Source organism: Mustela putorius, unplaced genomic scaffold (assembly GCF_011764305.1).
Source record: "Mustela putorius furo isolate JIRA1106 unplaced genomic scaffold, ASM1176430v1.1 tig00000508_pilon_pilon_pilon, whole genome shotgun sequence".
Lineage (NCBI taxonomy): Eukaryota > Metazoa > Chordata > Mammalia > Carnivora > Mustelidae > Mustela > Mustela putorius.
In genome coordinates, this window is record NW_025421402.1 from 5,293,670 (window position 1) to 5,310,501 (window position 16,832).

The window sequence follows — 16,832 nt, forward strand, 5'->3', positions numbered from 1 at the left end:
TGGGCTTCTGGCTTATTCCCTAGGTCTTCTCCCACTGAGACAAGTAACAGGAGAACCTACCTCATGTAGTGAAACTCCAAAGCCAGGTCATTCCAGTGCTTCTCGTCCGGAGGGACGACCGACTTGAGGGCACAAGGGAAGTGCCCTCCCCAGTTGTCACACAGGTACACCACACCATACTGGCCCCGGCCTAGCTCCTGTCCCAGTTTAGGTTTACCTATTAAGTAAGGAGACAGAGATAAGGCAGGAGGAAGGAGAGCTTGCTGGGCAACCTCCCTAAGACTGTTAGACGTGCAGGGCACCTGGCTGGCTAGGTCAGTGGAGCATGTGACTCTTGAGCTCAGGGTTGTGGGTTCAAGCCCCACACGGGGTATACAGATTACTTAAAAGTAAAATCTGGAAGACTGCTTATGAAAAAAATATATTAAATATCCTGATTTTAAAAAAAAAGATTCTTAGGGAGTCTGGGTGGCTCAGTCAGTTAAGCATCTGCTTTTGGATCAGATCACGATGTTGGGGTCCTGGGATCTAGCCCTCCATCAGGCTCCCTGCTTAGCTGGGAGTCTGCTTCTCCCTTGACCCCTGTGCCCTGCTCATGCTCACTCACTCTCTCTCTCAAATAAATAAAACCTTTATTTTTTTTTTTTTTTAAGATTTTATTTATTTATTTGACAGAGAGAGATCATGAGGAGGCAGAGGCAGGTGGCGGGGCGGAGGCAGGGGGAAGCAGGCTTCCTGCTGAGCAGAGAGCCCCATGTGGGGCTCGATCCCAGGGCCCTGAGACCAGGACTTGAGCTGAGGGCAGAGGCTTAATCCACTGAGCCACCCAGGCACCCCTAAGTAAAACCTTTAAAAAAAAAATCTTAGACATGGATCTAGGAGTAAGAAGTTGTAATTATGCTGGGGGAGAAATTCTGATGCTACTGGAAACTAGTAGAAAGTAACCTAACAGGGCGCCTGGGTGGCTCAGTGGGTTAAGCCGCTGCCTTCGGATCGGGTCGTGATCTCAGGGTCCTGGGATCGAGTCCCGCGTTGGGAGGGAGCCTGCTTCCCTCTCTCTCTCTCTGCCTGCCTCTCTGTCTACTTGTGATTTCTCTCTGTCAAATAAATAAATTAAATCTTAAAAAAAAAAAAAAAGAGAGTAACCTAACTGGTCCGATTTTTAAAGATTTTGTTTATTTGACAGACAGAGATCACAAGTAGGCAGTGAGGCAGGCAGAGAGAAAGGGGGAAGCAGGCTCCCTGCTGAGCTGAAAGCCCGATGCAGAGCTCGATCCCAGGACCCTGGGATCATGATCTGAGCTGAAAGCAGAGCCCAACCCACTGAGCCACCCAGGTGCTCCTAACTGGTCCTATTTAAATAAACTTAAGTCTTGTTGTCTAAACTGTATGAACAGCAGGACCAAACAGACATCAGGAATTCAAAAATACATCACAGGGTGCTGAGGCAGCCTTGCAAGGAAGCAGCTTTAGACACTGGGATTATCCGAGATAGAACATGAGAATGTCATACAACTAGAACCTTCTTCCCATTTACTTTCCTACAAGGAAAAAAAATAGGGACTCACGATGCAGCAAGACGTCCTGTAAAGAACGACTTTCCAGAGAAAGGCGGGCCAGGCGTGGGGCGTGATCCTTCCGAACCTTCAACCACAGATCTTCTGTTTTTTCCAACCGGCCTGAATGGCCAGCTTCTAGCTGGGAGGGAAGCAGAAAAAAGTCATGTGACTTGTCAAGTCCCCAGCTTGGTTTCCTCACCTGCTGTATGGGGTAATAACAGCTTCTAAAGGGCAACTGTAAGAGTTATACAAAACATCTGTAATGTGACTGGTACACAGTGGGCTCTCAGTAGGTAATACCTGTTCCTCCTGGATGCGTACCCTCATCTCTACAAAGCCCCCCACATACACACGTGCATACACACATACACATGTGCACACACATACACAGGTACACGAGAGCACACAGATCCACTCCAAGGGGACAAGCAGATGTCACATAACTGTGAACCAGCATAAAAGTTACAAAGTCCTCCTTTCTCTGACTCATTCCTAAAATACTAGGCAACTTACATAAAATTCCTATCTGAGGCGCCTAGGTGGTTTGTTAAAGCCTCTGCCTTCAGCTCAGGTCATGATCCCAGGGTCCTGGGATGGAGCCCCACATCAGGCTCTCTGCTCAGCAGGGAGCCTGCCTCCCCCTCTCTCTCTGCCTGCCTCTCTGCCTACTTGTGATCTCTGTCTGTCAAATAAATAAAAATCTTAAAAAAAAAAAATTCCTACCGCTTGATTTTCATTCCTCACTCAGTGAAATGAGGAGAAATGAACCAAGTTCCCTCCATGTTCCCTGGAGTTAGAAAAACCTCCACATGAAAAACGTACTGATGACACTTTTCATGACACAATATTACTGTTTCGCTAGGAAGAAAATACACTGATGATTCTATAAAAATTCCATGGACAGCAGCGGGCAAAATACTCCCCGACAGTAGGTTCTTCTCCCTCTTCCCGCACGCCCACCTGCCGCAAGGACGCTGCAAAAGCCTCGTGAGAACTGTTGAGCCGGGTCCGGAACTGGCTGCAGATGCTCTTGGCCAGCTTGGAGGCACTGAGGCTCTCGATGGCTTCCTGGGCCACCTTCCTCTTCCACTCCAGCGTGATGGCAGGCGGGCTCACCCACGTGAGGCGCTGGATGATCTGCAGGACGAGGTCAGTGAGAAGACTCAAGGGAGCCTGCAGCCGCCAGAAAGAACCCACGCCCCTCCCCTGGGGGATGGCCAGCCTAGAGCAGGCCATGAAGAAAGGAGCCCCATGAAGGCCAAGACTCCTCTCCAGTCCCACTGACACGAGAGTCAGGGCTCAGAGCAAGGGAAAGCATCAAAGAACACCAAGCCGAGTCCACATGCTCACAGGCCCTCACGGTGTCCATGCAGCACCCAGGGTGCTGAGAGCTCCCTTTCTGAATTCGGGATGGAGAAAGAGCACCATCAAATTCCGGAAAAGAAACCACACAAACGGCCCGTGGCAACCAAGCCTGGTTCTGAGAAAACATTTAGGCTGGGAGAAAGGAATATGAGGAAGTGAGTGGAGGAGAGCTTTACGGCTGCACAAAATTTCACTTAAATGCACCACTTTAAGCGTTCAAGGGGCACTGTTCCTAGTTATTTCAGAATAGGCATAAACCAGAACTCTCCTGGGCAGACAAACCCGGAAAAATGGCTGCCCTACCCCAGGAGAACTTTCTAGACATCAGTCGCTATTGGAGGAACTAAGGTTCATCTGAGCCAACGGGGGTGGGAAACGCTCCTCCAGTGGACTCCACCTGTTTGATTTGCTCCCACAGCATCCTTGTGACCGACGACCCGGAGTGAAATGTAACTTCAACGTGATAGGCGGCATTTAAGATCTAAAAGAGAGCCACGAAGGAAATCAGTACGCCTGAGCACAGTGGCTGATTAAAAAAACGTGGTAAATACTATTTACTTAAAGCACAGAGTCCCGTTGCAAGGTTCCCAAATATGTCCTTCCATAAACTTGCAGGCTACACGGGTCGATCACCTATTGTGCGACTCTCTGGGCCCCTTTACTTCCATCTTCACCAACCAGCTCATGCCTCAACCGTGATTTTGCAGTGCGCAAGCACCTCGACGGGCAGGGATCATGCGACGGGAAAACAGGGTAAGATTCAAACTGGATGGGTCAAAGGGTGCCCGGGACGTTCTTGGCTAGCTCGAGGCTGGGCTTGCGGGCGGGCTCTGTCTCCTGTGCCCTCTGTGATGTGGTAGCTACCGGGTCTTAGAGTACCTGTTTGAGATAATTACTGGTGATGTGAACTGAGACATCCTGGGACTTCTCCAGGCTCTGCAGACAGCGTTCCAGGGTCCCGACGAAGCTCTCGCGCAGGTAGTCCACCGAGCTGATCAGCTTGTTGGCCACCGCCTGATTGAGCCGGGAGATGATGAGCTCCTGGATCTGCCGGATGCAGCATTTGATTTCTCGGGTGCCCACCGCCTCTCCATTTTCGGGGACGATGACATCTATGGAGGCAGAGACAGAAGCCAGCTGGCCGTGAGGGAAAGGGGCGGGCGCTCAGAAGAAAGGCCTCTCCTCATCAAAGCCAAGGAGCCACCACGATAGCCACCAAGGCTCTCAAACACATGGCTGGCGGACAAGCTCTGACCCTCAGTGTGACACGGGGCCACGGGACCCATGACTACTGAGGGCATTACTGAGAAGGAACAACCGCATCTAGAACAAGCCTCCTGATTCTGTCGCTTTCTGTCACATTTTATAGGACAGGAGAAGTATTTATTGAGTGCAGATTATTTGAAAGGCACCATAATAAGTATTTTACATACGCAATCGAATTTAATCCTCATGAAAACTTTGTCAGGTGGGTATTACTGGTCATTTTATATGTCAGGAAACAGCCTCGAAGAGAGGAGAGAAGGGAAGGGGACAGTACAGGAAGGACAACAGCTCGCGTCTGAAACCCAAGCTCACAGACTGCCTTGGATCTTTGTACCATTTCACACTGCAGAACTCCCAGAAAAATCCAGTAGTTGGGGATTCGATGCTAATCAATTACTGAATAAAACGCAAAACTGGAATGTTGTCACCAGCCTGCTACTACCTCCCAGAATTAGAAATCTGTTCTGTAAGTCAGAGGACAGAACTAAAGACAAGTTACCCACAAAACCTCCACTCCTAAAAAGGCACTCTCATGTCTACTGTGGGAATTAGAATTGGTGCCGCCTCTTTGGAAGAAATCTTATATATATCAAAAAAATTTTTTTCTAACCTATCAAAATTTTAAACTAACCAACCAACCAACAAAAATATCTACATACCCTTTGACCTACCTATTCTGCTTCTAGGAATTGTTTTTCTAGAAATATACCTTGACAAGCCTCAAAGATATGCATGTAAATAATAATGCAGAGGAATCTGTAATAGCAAAAAACAAAAAAGAATGAGTCTAAATGTTCATCAGTAGAATTATAGTTAAATAAAATCAGCCACATCTATTAGAAGACAAATCCAAATGTACCTTTATGGAAAGATCTCTAAGATATGAATTCAGTGCAAAAGCAAGGGGCAGAAGAACATATGGAGGAGACCTGGGCGGCTGGAGGACAGTATCTTTGTATCTCTGAGTGAAGTACTATGCATGTAGGTATTATCTTTAAAAAAAAAGTATTTTCTGAAGTATGTATGTAATATAGCCTGCATGCATGCATTACCTCTATTTTGCTATTTCTTAAGGTTTTATTTATTTGACAGAGAGACCGAGCACACAAGCAGTAGGAGGGGCAGAGGGAGAGGGACAAGGAGACACCCCGCCAAGCAGGGAGCTTGCCATGGAGCCCAATCCCAGGACCCCGAGGTCACGACCCGAGCTGAAGTCAGACACCTAACTGACTAAACCACCCAGATGCTCCACATTACCTCTTAAAACATAAACCAGGACCAGAAATTGGGCTCCTGAGGCTATGTGGTGGCTCTCTTCTAAATCTACCCATCATTGCCTCAGGGATCCCCAGGAAGAGCTCCAAACGAGGTTAAGAAGCAGACATGTAATTCCTGTCTAACACACAGCTAACTCGGAAAGTGGCTTCCCAAATCGGCCAGGTGGTTAACAGAACCGGACGGCTGGTCTACTTGTGCCCCGCTCCCCCGTGTCTGTTGAACTGACCACTGCATCCCAGACACCACACACGGTATCCCCGGCACATGACCAACAGGCAAACATCTCCCGGTCTGCCCAACTGTTCTGCCCCGCGCACTACAGTACTAGCGCTGATGCCCAGCGTCCTCAGTCAGAAGCTTTCCGAGATCTCCACTGCAAGTCCTGAACCACCTTTGCTCATCTTCAGAAACACCTATGAGAAGGCTTCCTGTGCTTGCGAAAGTGGCCTGTCTCCTCTGTGAGTGTGACACAGCCATACTCCATCATACTCTGTGAGTGTGACACAGCCATACTCCACTCAACTCCCAGGAGGTAGTGCACGCACACAACTCTGTGTGAACTGCTGTAAGAGACAGGATGATAAACAGGATGCCGTTCTCTAGGACTGGAGAAAACAGTCAGTAGGACATAAATAACTGTAATAAAAGAAAATGAAATACACCAGAAATTTCAGGTATGCATGAAATGTGATGAGAGTTCAGACGGATGCGAACACTATTAGCTAAGAAAATTAAAGACTGGGGCACCTGGGTGGCTCAGTGGGTTAAAGCCTCTGCCTTCAGCTGAGGTCATGATCCTGGGGTCCCGGGATCAAGCCCCATATCGGGCCCTCTGCTCAGCAGGGAGCCTGCTTCCCTCACTCTTTGCCTGCCTCTCTGCCTGCTTGTGATCTCTGCTTGTCAAATAAATAAATAAAGTCTTCAAAAAAAGAAAAGAAAAGACTTCATGAAAAATGCTATTTAGAAGAGGCTCTGAAGGGTAGATAGGATTTGGAGATTCACAAACAGAAGACTTTTTGGGTTTAGGGCAGGGTGGGGGCCATGGGAAAGTAAAGGAAGGGCTGCAGGACAGCAAACAGCTGAGAGCAGGTGAAATGTGCCTGGTGGGAAACAGGCCGGGGAGAGTTGGCCAGGGCTGGGCTCTGCAAGATCCCTAACACCAGGCTGAGGAGTCAGAACTTAGTCCGCAGAACAGGGAGCCAACACAGCTGGACTGGAGAAAGGAGAGAAATGTGCTGGAGAGCAACAGGAAACAGTAGTTCAGGTGGACTGCAAAGGAGGGAACAGAAAAGCTAAGGTAGATACGGAACACGGAAGAAGATGCATCAGGGCTTGGCCACTGCCCAGATGCGGGGACAAGGGAGAGCAAAGATCTGGAGACCGTGCTGCGGCCCCAAAGCCGGCTACCAGGAAGATGGCGGTAGCAGGAAGCGGGATGGATTCGGAGGCAGTGAAGCACAGAAATGCAGAGTACGGGCTTAGGACTCAGTCAGATCCAAACTCCGCCTTTACTCTTCTGTAGCTGTGACCTTGTGCAAATGACTTAAGCTGCCTAAGCCTCAGTTCTCTCCTCAAGAAGATGCCAGTACACAGAATCCACAGAGGGACTGGGAAAAAAACAAAAACTGATGCGAGGTTCCACGACAGAAATTTGGATTAACTGGTCTGGAGTGCTCTGGGGTGATCTCAAACATCTCTATTTTCAAAAAGTGCCCAGGAGATTTGGCTGTACCGCCGTGATTGAGCACCTCCAGGGTAACCTGCACACCACAGCACCATAATTCACAGGTGGGAGGGCTAATGTGCCTGCAAGGCGGGTTACGGAGCAGTCAGTACACAAAGTCAGCCGCACCAAAAACCTCAGCCCCAAAAGGCCTGATGAACCATGTTGGGTCAATTTTGTTATTAGCCATTCATGAAGAAGGGATTTCCAGAAAAGCTGAAAACACATTGGGAAACACTCCTGAGCTGGGTTTCAGAACAGCCTGGAAAGAAAATGAGACCGCAACACACATCAAAAAGAACCAGTAAGGAAGCACAGGCCATGCCCAAGGTCAAAGCCAAGGTGAAAGCATGACTTAGAGACTGTTCTTCTGGCAGCTCTTTTCCAGCTCCAACAGGTCAAGAGGATACAGATAGAAACTAGAGATTAAAGAGCGCTATTAGGAAGAACTTACCAGAAGTCGGACTACCACTCCCGGGAGAGCGGCCTCTCTGGCTAAGTGATTTAAGGAGGGCTCCTACTAATGACAGTTGGGTAGATGAGGTTCTCCTGAGTTTCCTTTGGCCCTCAGAATTCATGGGACTCAATTCCCAGCTAGAAAACGGTTAAGGAATCCTGTGGTCCCAGCAGCCCACGCCAAGCTCTCCAGCTAGGACCTACCTTTAAATTCCATGTTGGCAGCATCCTCCAGAAGTTCCTCCTTCATGGCGTTAAGCGTCTCAACAATCATGTCCTTCATTTCCTCCTGCTTCCGGTTGGCAATATTCATCAACGACTCGTACAACTCATTTTCCTTTTTCCGAGTGTATTCTAGACGTTTGGGAGTGATCTGCAGGTCCCGCTGCATGTCAAAGGCCTGGTTGATAAAGATGTCGAGGCAGTGGCAGTGCACCCGGTTCAGGGCCTTGGCCGTGTCCACCAGGCGGGTCTGTAGCACCTGGTGAGAAAATGTGCTCAAGTGCCTCAGTTTCTCACTTTGCTCCACCAACATGCTCTGAGCTTTAGTGTCTTGGCCGGAGGTCCCACAGTTCCAGTGACTGCTGCTCAGATAGCCCAGGTCCACAAGCTGGTGATGGAGGGCTGACCTTTCATTCTCTAGTCTTCTGGTAGGCGAGGCAATGATTTCCGAGCCCAGCTTCGGCACTTTGAAAAAGAATACGGGAAAGGAGAAATACTTCCGGATTTCCTGAAGCTCTTGCTCGTCCCTCTCAGACAGTTCATCCTTGTGGAGTGCATAGGTTATCACAGGCAAGAAATCGTTCACCAAGTCACCCAGAACATCTACTGCGGGCCGGAGGCCTTGGCATGGTGCGACCACGATGTCCACGTCCTGGAAGGGGAAGGGGGGGTCATATCAGCACCTCGGGGTCAGAACCAATCCTCGCCTCCCCGAAGTCCCACGCTCAGACCAAAATCCTTATCTATGATGGGGCAATGGGGCTTCAGTACGCTCCAGTCACTTGCCCACCTCCTTCCTGAGTTCCCAACACTCCCTGGCGTAGCCTAAGAGGCAGGCACTCATCTAGAGAGAGACAACAGCCTATAGAAAGGATGGCAGTCTCTTTAGTCATTTCAGATGTTAGTTCTAGCGTCCTTTGTTGTTTGGAAATCCTTGGTGCCCTCTGATGAAGGAGTAAGACAAATAATAGAAGGAGAAAGAACTGACGTGGACATGATCAGATTGGGATTGAGGCTGCCTGGAACATTCCTCCCACTGTCCTCTTTGTTCATATTCCCAGCCCACCTTTCTAAGGCAGCTAACTCCCAGGCTAACTACAAAGCAGCCTTCTGATCTCCCTGTACTCTTGTCATGTTCTTAGTGAGTCTTCCCTAGTACACAGTCCCACTTAAAACCCACCTGGGTGAGTCAGTCCGTTGACTTTCTGCTTTTGGCTCAGGTCATGATCCCAGGGTCCTAGGATCGATTCCCACATTGGGCTCCATGCTCAGTGGGGAGTCTGCCCCCCCACCTCTCCCCTTTGCTTGTGTGCATGTGCTCTCTCTGACAAACAAATAAATCTTTAAAAACAAATAAAAAATAAATAAAACCTGTTTTCCCAATAGCCTGTCAACCCTCTGAGGGCAGGGAACATGTCTACCTTGTTAACTACTGGTAATTCCAGTGCCTAACACATAGCCCTCAGTATTTTTGAATCAATCAAGCAGCAAACTAAAAGCCAGGTTTGCCAAACATTATTATATTATTGTCCTATTATGAAGCTTGCAGGTATCCCAAAGTCTTAGCCCCATAAGCCTTGGTAATATCTTTATTCTCATGGTCACCTGGTATGACAGAGACCAAGGTTTGCGTATCCAGTACTTGGTCCCTGCATTATTGGGAAGGCAATGGCCTTTACAGACAAGGCTGCCTGGTAAGTGTGTGGGCATTTCAGGAAAGTTCTTTAGAAGGGGTTTGATCCTGCCAGGAAGTACACTTTTTGGCCTCATCCTTTTTGCCTGGAATAAGAAGGTCATCCTACAGTCCTAAGGCAAACCTAAGGGTAGAAGTCAGCACTGAGAATGATGAAGCAAAAAGAAGTAGGGGGCCTGGGTCCGTGATGATGGCAGAGCTACTACGCCAGCCTCGCTTCAGGCCTCTTCCATGTGAGGGGGGAAAAAATTAGCTTCTATCTAGTCTAAGCAAGCCCATTTTTTTGTCAGTTATGTATGATTGAACCCACCAATCACAAATGATACACCAAAGATCCTAAAGTGAGTTTCAAGAATGATCTCTGGTTTATTTTATTTTAACAATTTTACTTATTATTTGACAGAGAGGGTACACAAGCAGGGGGAGTGGGAGAGGGAGAAGCAGGCTTCCCACAGAGCAGGGAGCCCAATGCAGGGCTCGATCCCATGACTCAGATCATGACCTGAGCCCAAGACAATCACCCAGTGACAGAGCCACCCAGGCACCCCATGATCTTTGGTTTAGAAACAAACCACTAGGGGCGCCTGGGTGGCTCGGTGGGGTAAGCCTCTGCCTTGGGCTTGGGTCATGATCTCAGGGTCCTGGGATCAGGCCCCGCATGGGGCTCTCTGCTCAGTGGGGAGCCTGCTTCCCCCACCCCCCCCCCCGCCGCCTGCCTCTCTGCCTACTTGTGATCTCTCTCTCTGTGTCAAATAAATAAATAAAATATAAAAAAAAAAAAAGAAAAAAGAAACAAACCACTACAGGTCATGTTACAGCAAGTAGTTTTTGCTTTGTGTTCTACTTCTTTCCTGAGGATCTTGAGGCACTTAAAGAGCATATGTTTCCTTCCACTGCACATGCTGCTCTTCTATATCTTTGAAATTGGGGTGCCTGGGTGGCTTAGTCCTGAAGCATCTGCCTTCAGCTCAGGTCATGATCCCAGGGTCCTGGGATTGAATTCCGCATCGGGCTCCCTGCTCAGCAAGAAGCCTGCTTCTCCCTCTCCCACGCCCCCTGCTTGTGTTCCCTCTCTCACTCGCTAGGTCTCTGTCAAATAAAAAGAAAAAAGAAAAAGAAGACACCATCTACTCTGTCTGGCATTCCAGACCAAAGGTTGAACTGGAGACTCACACCTGTACCACCACTGCAGGCACACCAAGTGCGATGGCTTCAGGGACTCACAAATTCAAAATCATTCCTCACAGAATTCTAGCACATTCTACAGACTTACAAAAGAATTCAACACAAACCTGTTCAAGTGTGTGTCCCTAGCATTTATCAGATGTTGCAAAGATACTTGATTTGAAATGTAAACAACATGCACTTGTTTGTGTCCGTCCGGACTCCAATTCTGTTTTCATTCCTTACCTTACTGAGTGGCAGGTATTTTTGATGAAAAAAATTTTAAATAAAAACCTGGGTCCTTTTCCTTTTTGATCTCCTTGCCTAGATAAGTAAGAAAGGACTGGGAAATGCCAGCCCATTGTTCCTAGTCCTGTGTTGTGTGTGTGTGTGTGAAAAAGAGACAGAGAGAGAAAGAGAGAGAGAGATCTCCTATCCCCCGAAAAGCTTTACAAGATCTCATCCTCCCCAGTAAAGACTTAGTCAGTCTAATTCTCAGGTAGATCACATAACCGTTATTTGGCAGGCCACTGTGAACTCTCCAAAGCTAAAAGTGCTTTTAGTATCTCACCATTTCCAATTTGAGCAAACACTATAAATCCAGCTACTTTCCATCCAAGCCTAGGCCAAGAAGAAACTGCTGTTTCATCTATGCCTCGAACTGCATGAAATGTTTTCTGGTTGGTAGACTAGTCTGACACTCATCCCACTGTTCAAAACAAACCCCCTTTCACTACCCTGAGTCACACTGCTAGAGTATGAATCACTTCATGAGGCATATTCAAAAAGTGGGTAAGAACTTTTACAGCTTAGAGTAGAACACACAATTGCCTAAATGCCAACATTATAATACACATAATAATTTGATAAAGGCTAGGAGAGAATCCCAAGAAATGAAAAGCTACAATAAGAGAGAGAATGACAAGTGAAAATGTTTTTTATAATTTTTATTTTAGGGCACCTGGGTGGCTCAGTACTGAAGCATCTGCCTTCAGCTCAGGTCATGATCCCAGGGTCCTGGGATCGAGCCCCCCATCAGGCTCCCTGCTCGGCCGGAAGCCTGCTTCTCCCTCTCCCACTCCCCCTGCTTGTGTTCCCTCTCTAGCGTCCTCTCTCTCAAATAAATAAATAAAATATTTTTAAAAATTTTTATTTTAAAGCTGCAAACCTCTCTTCAATATATGTATACATTTTGAAAGATAAAGCCTGATCAAACTTATTATAATATCATGAGAAGCAAGCCTAAATGAGCAAAACCAAAGTAAGAGTTCCTTAGAAAGTTTTCAGGAATAATTTTGTTTGCTTGCTACTTTATGATGGATTTTCTTAAAATTCTAAGATAAATTCATAGGTTTTCCTCCAAGAACCATTCTGTGTGTGCAAGAAAACCAAAAGCTGGGCACCTTGATGGCTCGGTGGGTTAAGCCTCTGCCTTCGGCTCAGGTCATGATCTCAGGGTCCTGGGATCGAGCCCCACATCAGGTTCTCTGCTCAGCAGGGAGCCTGCTTCCCTCTCTCTCTCTGCCTGCCTCTCTGCCTACTTGTGATCTCTGTCAAATAAATAAATAAAATCTTTAAACAAAAAAAAAAAAAAAAAAAGAAAAGAAAAGAAAAGAAAACCAAAAGCTGTGGGGTCTACTTGCAGAACCAATACCCTTCCTAGGGGACTGCAGATTTTATTTGCTCACAGGGGCAATTTCATTTTTTAAAGGATTCAGGGCTTTCTAATGGAAGGTACTACCTGATACACTGACAAACAGAAAGAAGCTGTCCACTCCTAAATATATCTTGTACTAAACAAAAACAGGCAAAAGACAAGTGCGACGCTCTCTCTCCTCCTTCCCCAGTGAGTCAGCGTGTGCAGTTGGTCTCACCTCGCTAGTGACCGCGAGTGCGGACACGGGCAGGAGGAGCTGCTGCCTGACCTCCTGGCGGTGGCCCAAACCAGGCTGGAAGGCGCTGTGTGATTCTGTGACACTTACCGTGAAGGGATGACTCATCCCTGACAGTTATAAACAAAAAGGGAAGCCAGCACTGTCTCCTGGAGACAGGGAGTGAAAAAAGTCATCAGTAATATAGAGAGGAGGAGCCAGGGCCGTTGTGGGCCCTATTCTGGCCCCCGGAGAGGGAAGTTTGCCCTCGCACGGTTTCGTGGAAGGCCACCTGCCTTCCTAGTACCTAGAACGGGGCTTGGCATTCGTGAGCGTCCAACAGATCCATGTGGAATAAACGGATAAATAAGTGATGCCTTCACTACCTGCTCCAAACCATTTCAGTAATCATATATAACATTTCCCATCTTTCAACCCTAATTGCACCCATTTAGCTGTGATTGCTGCTTGCTTCTACTCCCAGAAGAAAGCAGTGAGTAAGCATTTTGTTCCTAACTCAATCAGGGAAGAAGAATCTCAGGGAAGAATGAGAGTGCCCCCCCAAATTCCCACTGGAAGTCACAGGGAATTCCTAAAGGGAGTTCTCCTGTAGAATGCATTCTGCACAAGTCTACAGAATCCACAGAAATTGATGTGTTAACCATCAATTTTTCTTGGCAAGATTAAGAGAATGAACAGAAAGGAGACTGTTACTCTGCAAACACTGACCTCTTAGGTTTAGTCTCTGATGTACAAGGACATTGTCTGAAATGCCAGGAAGAAATGGCCCAGTCCCTGAAGAAGCCTGACCACTTCCTAATGACACTGGCTCTCACGGCTCGTGGCACATCCTGAAACTCTGTTCTGGCCGAGAATGAGCGCATTCACTGATGGTTCAAGCAGAAGACAGTCACGCTCTCAGGCAGGTCACAAAGGTCTTTGCTTTCTCCACAGTTCTGAAGCCTCAGGTTCCCATCACGGAGAAAAGAAGCACATTAACTATGTAAGATAGTTCTGCCCGTGCTCAGCTGCTGACGCAGTCTCAACCTCAATCCCTGTGCCCACAGTCTACCTACCTTTACTGGCCATTCTCCTGCCATTCTCATGGGGCCTTCCAGAGGTTTTCCCTATCTGTTCTTATACAGGTGAAGCATTCTTCATTTTTACCTGGTTTCCAGAAGGATCACTCTTAAATGCTAGTTACATCTTAAGGAAAATACCTCTCTGCTCTTGTTACATTGTACAAAACACTTGGCTGCGTACACACTTCGTGGCCTCCATGCAACCTTCCTTGTAGCTACTCCAACACCCAGTACCCAGGGATACAGGCAAATGCAGGAATCTGGAGCTTCGTTCTCTTGTCATTTACTAGATTCCACAGAGCAGAGAGACAAAGTGGGAGGAGGCAGAAGAGAGAAGGCAGAAGGGAAACTTTTTATAACTTGAACTTGTGTTATTTCGCTTTTTTTTTTTTTAAGATTTTATTTATTTATTTGACAGATCATAAGTTGGCAGAGAGGCAGGCAGAGAGAGGAAGGGAAGCAGGCTCCCTGCTGAGCAGAGAGCCCGATGCGGGGCTCGATCCCAGGACCCTGGGACCATGCCCTGAGCCGAAAGCAGAGGCTTTAACCCACTGAGCCACCCAGGCGCCCCTATTTCGCTTTTTTTTTTTTTAATTTTTTTTTTTTAAGATTTTATTTATTTATTTGACAGAGAGAAATCACAAGTAGACGGAGAGGCAGGCAGAGAGAGAGGAAGGGAAGCAGGCTCCCTGCTGAGCAGAGAGCCCGATGTGGGACTCGATCCCAGGACCCTGAGATCATGACCTGAGCCGAAGGCAGAGGCTTTAACCCACTGAGCCACCCAGGCGCCCTATTTCGCTTTTAATAGCATCTTTCTCTTCTGCTGTTACAAAGGCTCTCGATAATGAATGGGGAAGAACTTTGTCTCTAACTGGAGCAGAATCATGGTGATTCTTGGAACCAGAAGGACTTCGGCTTGACAAAAGGAAGGCGTTCCAACATGGTTGTCAGGCATGGGACGGGTGACTGAGAGAGGGGGAAATTCTCTTCTCAAGGATGCTGATTAGTACATTCAAAGGGAGGAGGAAACTGGCTTACTCTGTGCCAGACACTGTGCTAAGTCCTCATACACCATCTCACTGAAGACACAGATTGCTACCCTATCTTGCACAAGAGGGAACCTGCCCCGTCACCCGGTCTGTGAACTGACAAAGCCAGCATGTCAATCCAGGTTGGCCTGACTACAAAGAGCACACTCAGTCACTGAAGGTCCCACAGGGCGTCAGGAGCCACCTGGGCTGATGTCCGGCAAGTTCTAAAAGACGAATGGAGGATGGACAAGATGACTTCCGGGATCCTGACAATAATAGTATTCCAGGTTAAAAAGTATATCCTAGGAAGGAAAGGCTCTGCCATGAAACCAGTCACAGGGACTGGTTGAGACACCATGAAAGGAGTCAAAAAGAGAACATTTTCAATAGCCCCACGAACCGAGTTTCTGCCTAGTGATAGTACTTCCAACCGGAGTCTCTGAATTCCCTGCCCCCACCACCATCCTCAACACAAGGTGAAACAAACCGAGATCTTTGACACAGTGAAAATGGAAGCCTCGGGGTGTAAAAAAAAGGTAAATGATTGGCGCCTGGGTGGCTCAGACGGTTGAGCATCTGCCTTCAGCTCAGGTCATGATCCTGGGATCCTAGAGATCGGGCCCTGGGTCAGGCTCCCTGCTCGGTTGGAGAGCCTCCCCGTCCCTCTCCTGCCTCTCCCCCACCGGCTCCTGCTCTTTCCCTCTTGCTCTATCTCAAATAAATAAATAAAATCTTAAAAAAAAAAGAGGGAGATAGGATCCTGGAAAAAAGAAAAAAAAGACAAAAGAGGAAGATTAAGGCTATAATCTCTGCCGGATTTTCTCCCCAAGAGATAACCTTGGAAGGCCACAAATGAATCACTGGTGGTGAAATGAGAAAACAGCCTCAGATTCAAGCTGTTCTTTTTACATTTATTTTAGTGAGCACAGAGATTTAAAAAACAAAAAACAACTTGCCTCTCAACCACCCACACCCTCAATAGGTAAATTAACCTGCACCAGGTACTATGGGTTTCTTGGCCAAGAGCAATGCATGCAGGTATGCAGGACGCCTAGGCTGCCCACAGCTGTTAGTGTGTGATAGGGGAGAGGCAGGAGGGATGTTCAGTATGAAGGGGACAGGCTCACTGCCTAGAAGGAATTTATATTTTTGCATTTGTCTGAACTTCCAATACCCCCCCCATTTTTTTTTAAAGATTTTATTTATTTGACACAGAGAGAGAGAGATCACAAGTAGGCAGAGGTAGACAGAGAGAGGGGGAAAGAGGCTCCTTGCTGAGCAGAGAGTCCGATGCAGGGCTCGATCCCAGGACCTTGAGATCATGACCTGAGCCGAAGGCAGAGGCTTTAACCCACTGAGCCACCCAGGTGCCCTCCAATACCCTTTTTTAATGTAACACTTTATTTAGTTCCCCTTTCTCTTTGCCCCATAAAATCAGGGCTTCTTTATATCTCCAGAATGCTATTCTCCATCTTATATATGTTACCCAACTTTGGGTCTTTTTCCTTGGAATGGCCATTTTTGACCCAATTCCATAAATCATCTTCCCTGAAAAGTTATCTCCTTGCCCTGAGGACCTTCATCCAGCCTTCTTTCCGTTTTGTTACCAATCAACTGTTTTCTTTCAATCCAGAGACATTCAAGATAAGATAAGGTATCTAACTAAAGGTGAACACACAGAGCAGATTTAGTTTTATCCGGCACCATCATAAATGCCAAAAACTAGACAAAAATTGAGAGAAGCTAGTTTTCCAGCAACAAAGAATGGTTAGTAAATTTGGGGGTTAAAATTTTACATAAACTATTGTCATGTCAAGTAAAATACTTTCACGATCTTGGGTTGTAACAGTGTTAACTGCTGAGAAACGACAAATAGCAAGGTCTGTACAACAGTGAAAATAGATTATTTCCATTGCTAGCTACTGACGGAAACTGAGGGTTATAAAGAGAAAGCTTTACTACTCCAACTGGTTAGAGTTAAAAATAAAGTTTATTTGCAAGTCATCAGACCGTTCCTGGAAACACTACAGTCTACCTCAGTTCCCCGAAAGTTACCCCATCACACACACACCATCCTGAGCCAATGATGTTGTCTTCGTGTGGCAATCTGGCCCCCAGACGA

General features: G+C 47.2%; 1 protein-coding gene across 2 annotated transcripts in view; it reads right to left on the reverse strand.

Moving 5' to 3' along the window:
• The window catches only part of DSTYK (dual serine/threonine and tyrosine protein kinase), a 49,193-nt gene that overhangs the window by 10,266 nt on the left and 22,095 nt on the right, over window positions 1–16,832 (reverse strand). For both annotated transcript variants that reach the window (XR_006607054.1, XM_045081095.1), the window contains exons 3-8: window positions 7,852–8,521; window positions 3,804–4,036; window positions 3,322–3,405; window positions 2,520–2,696; window positions 1,569–1,698; window positions 61–217 (exon numbers count right to left, since the gene is read on the reverse strand). Coding sequence is in view for 1 of the 2 variants with exons in the window: in XM_045081095.1 (XP_044937030.1) it covers window positions 61–217; window positions 1,569–1,698; window positions 2,520–2,696; window positions 3,322–3,405; window positions 3,804–4,036; window positions 7,852–8,521 (1,451 nt within the window). In the remaining variant the exon portion in view is untranslated. The remainder of the gene's footprint in view (window positions 1–60; window positions 218–1,568; window positions 1,699–2,519; window positions 2,697–3,321; window positions 3,406–3,803; window positions 4,037–7,851; window positions 8,522–16,832) is intronic.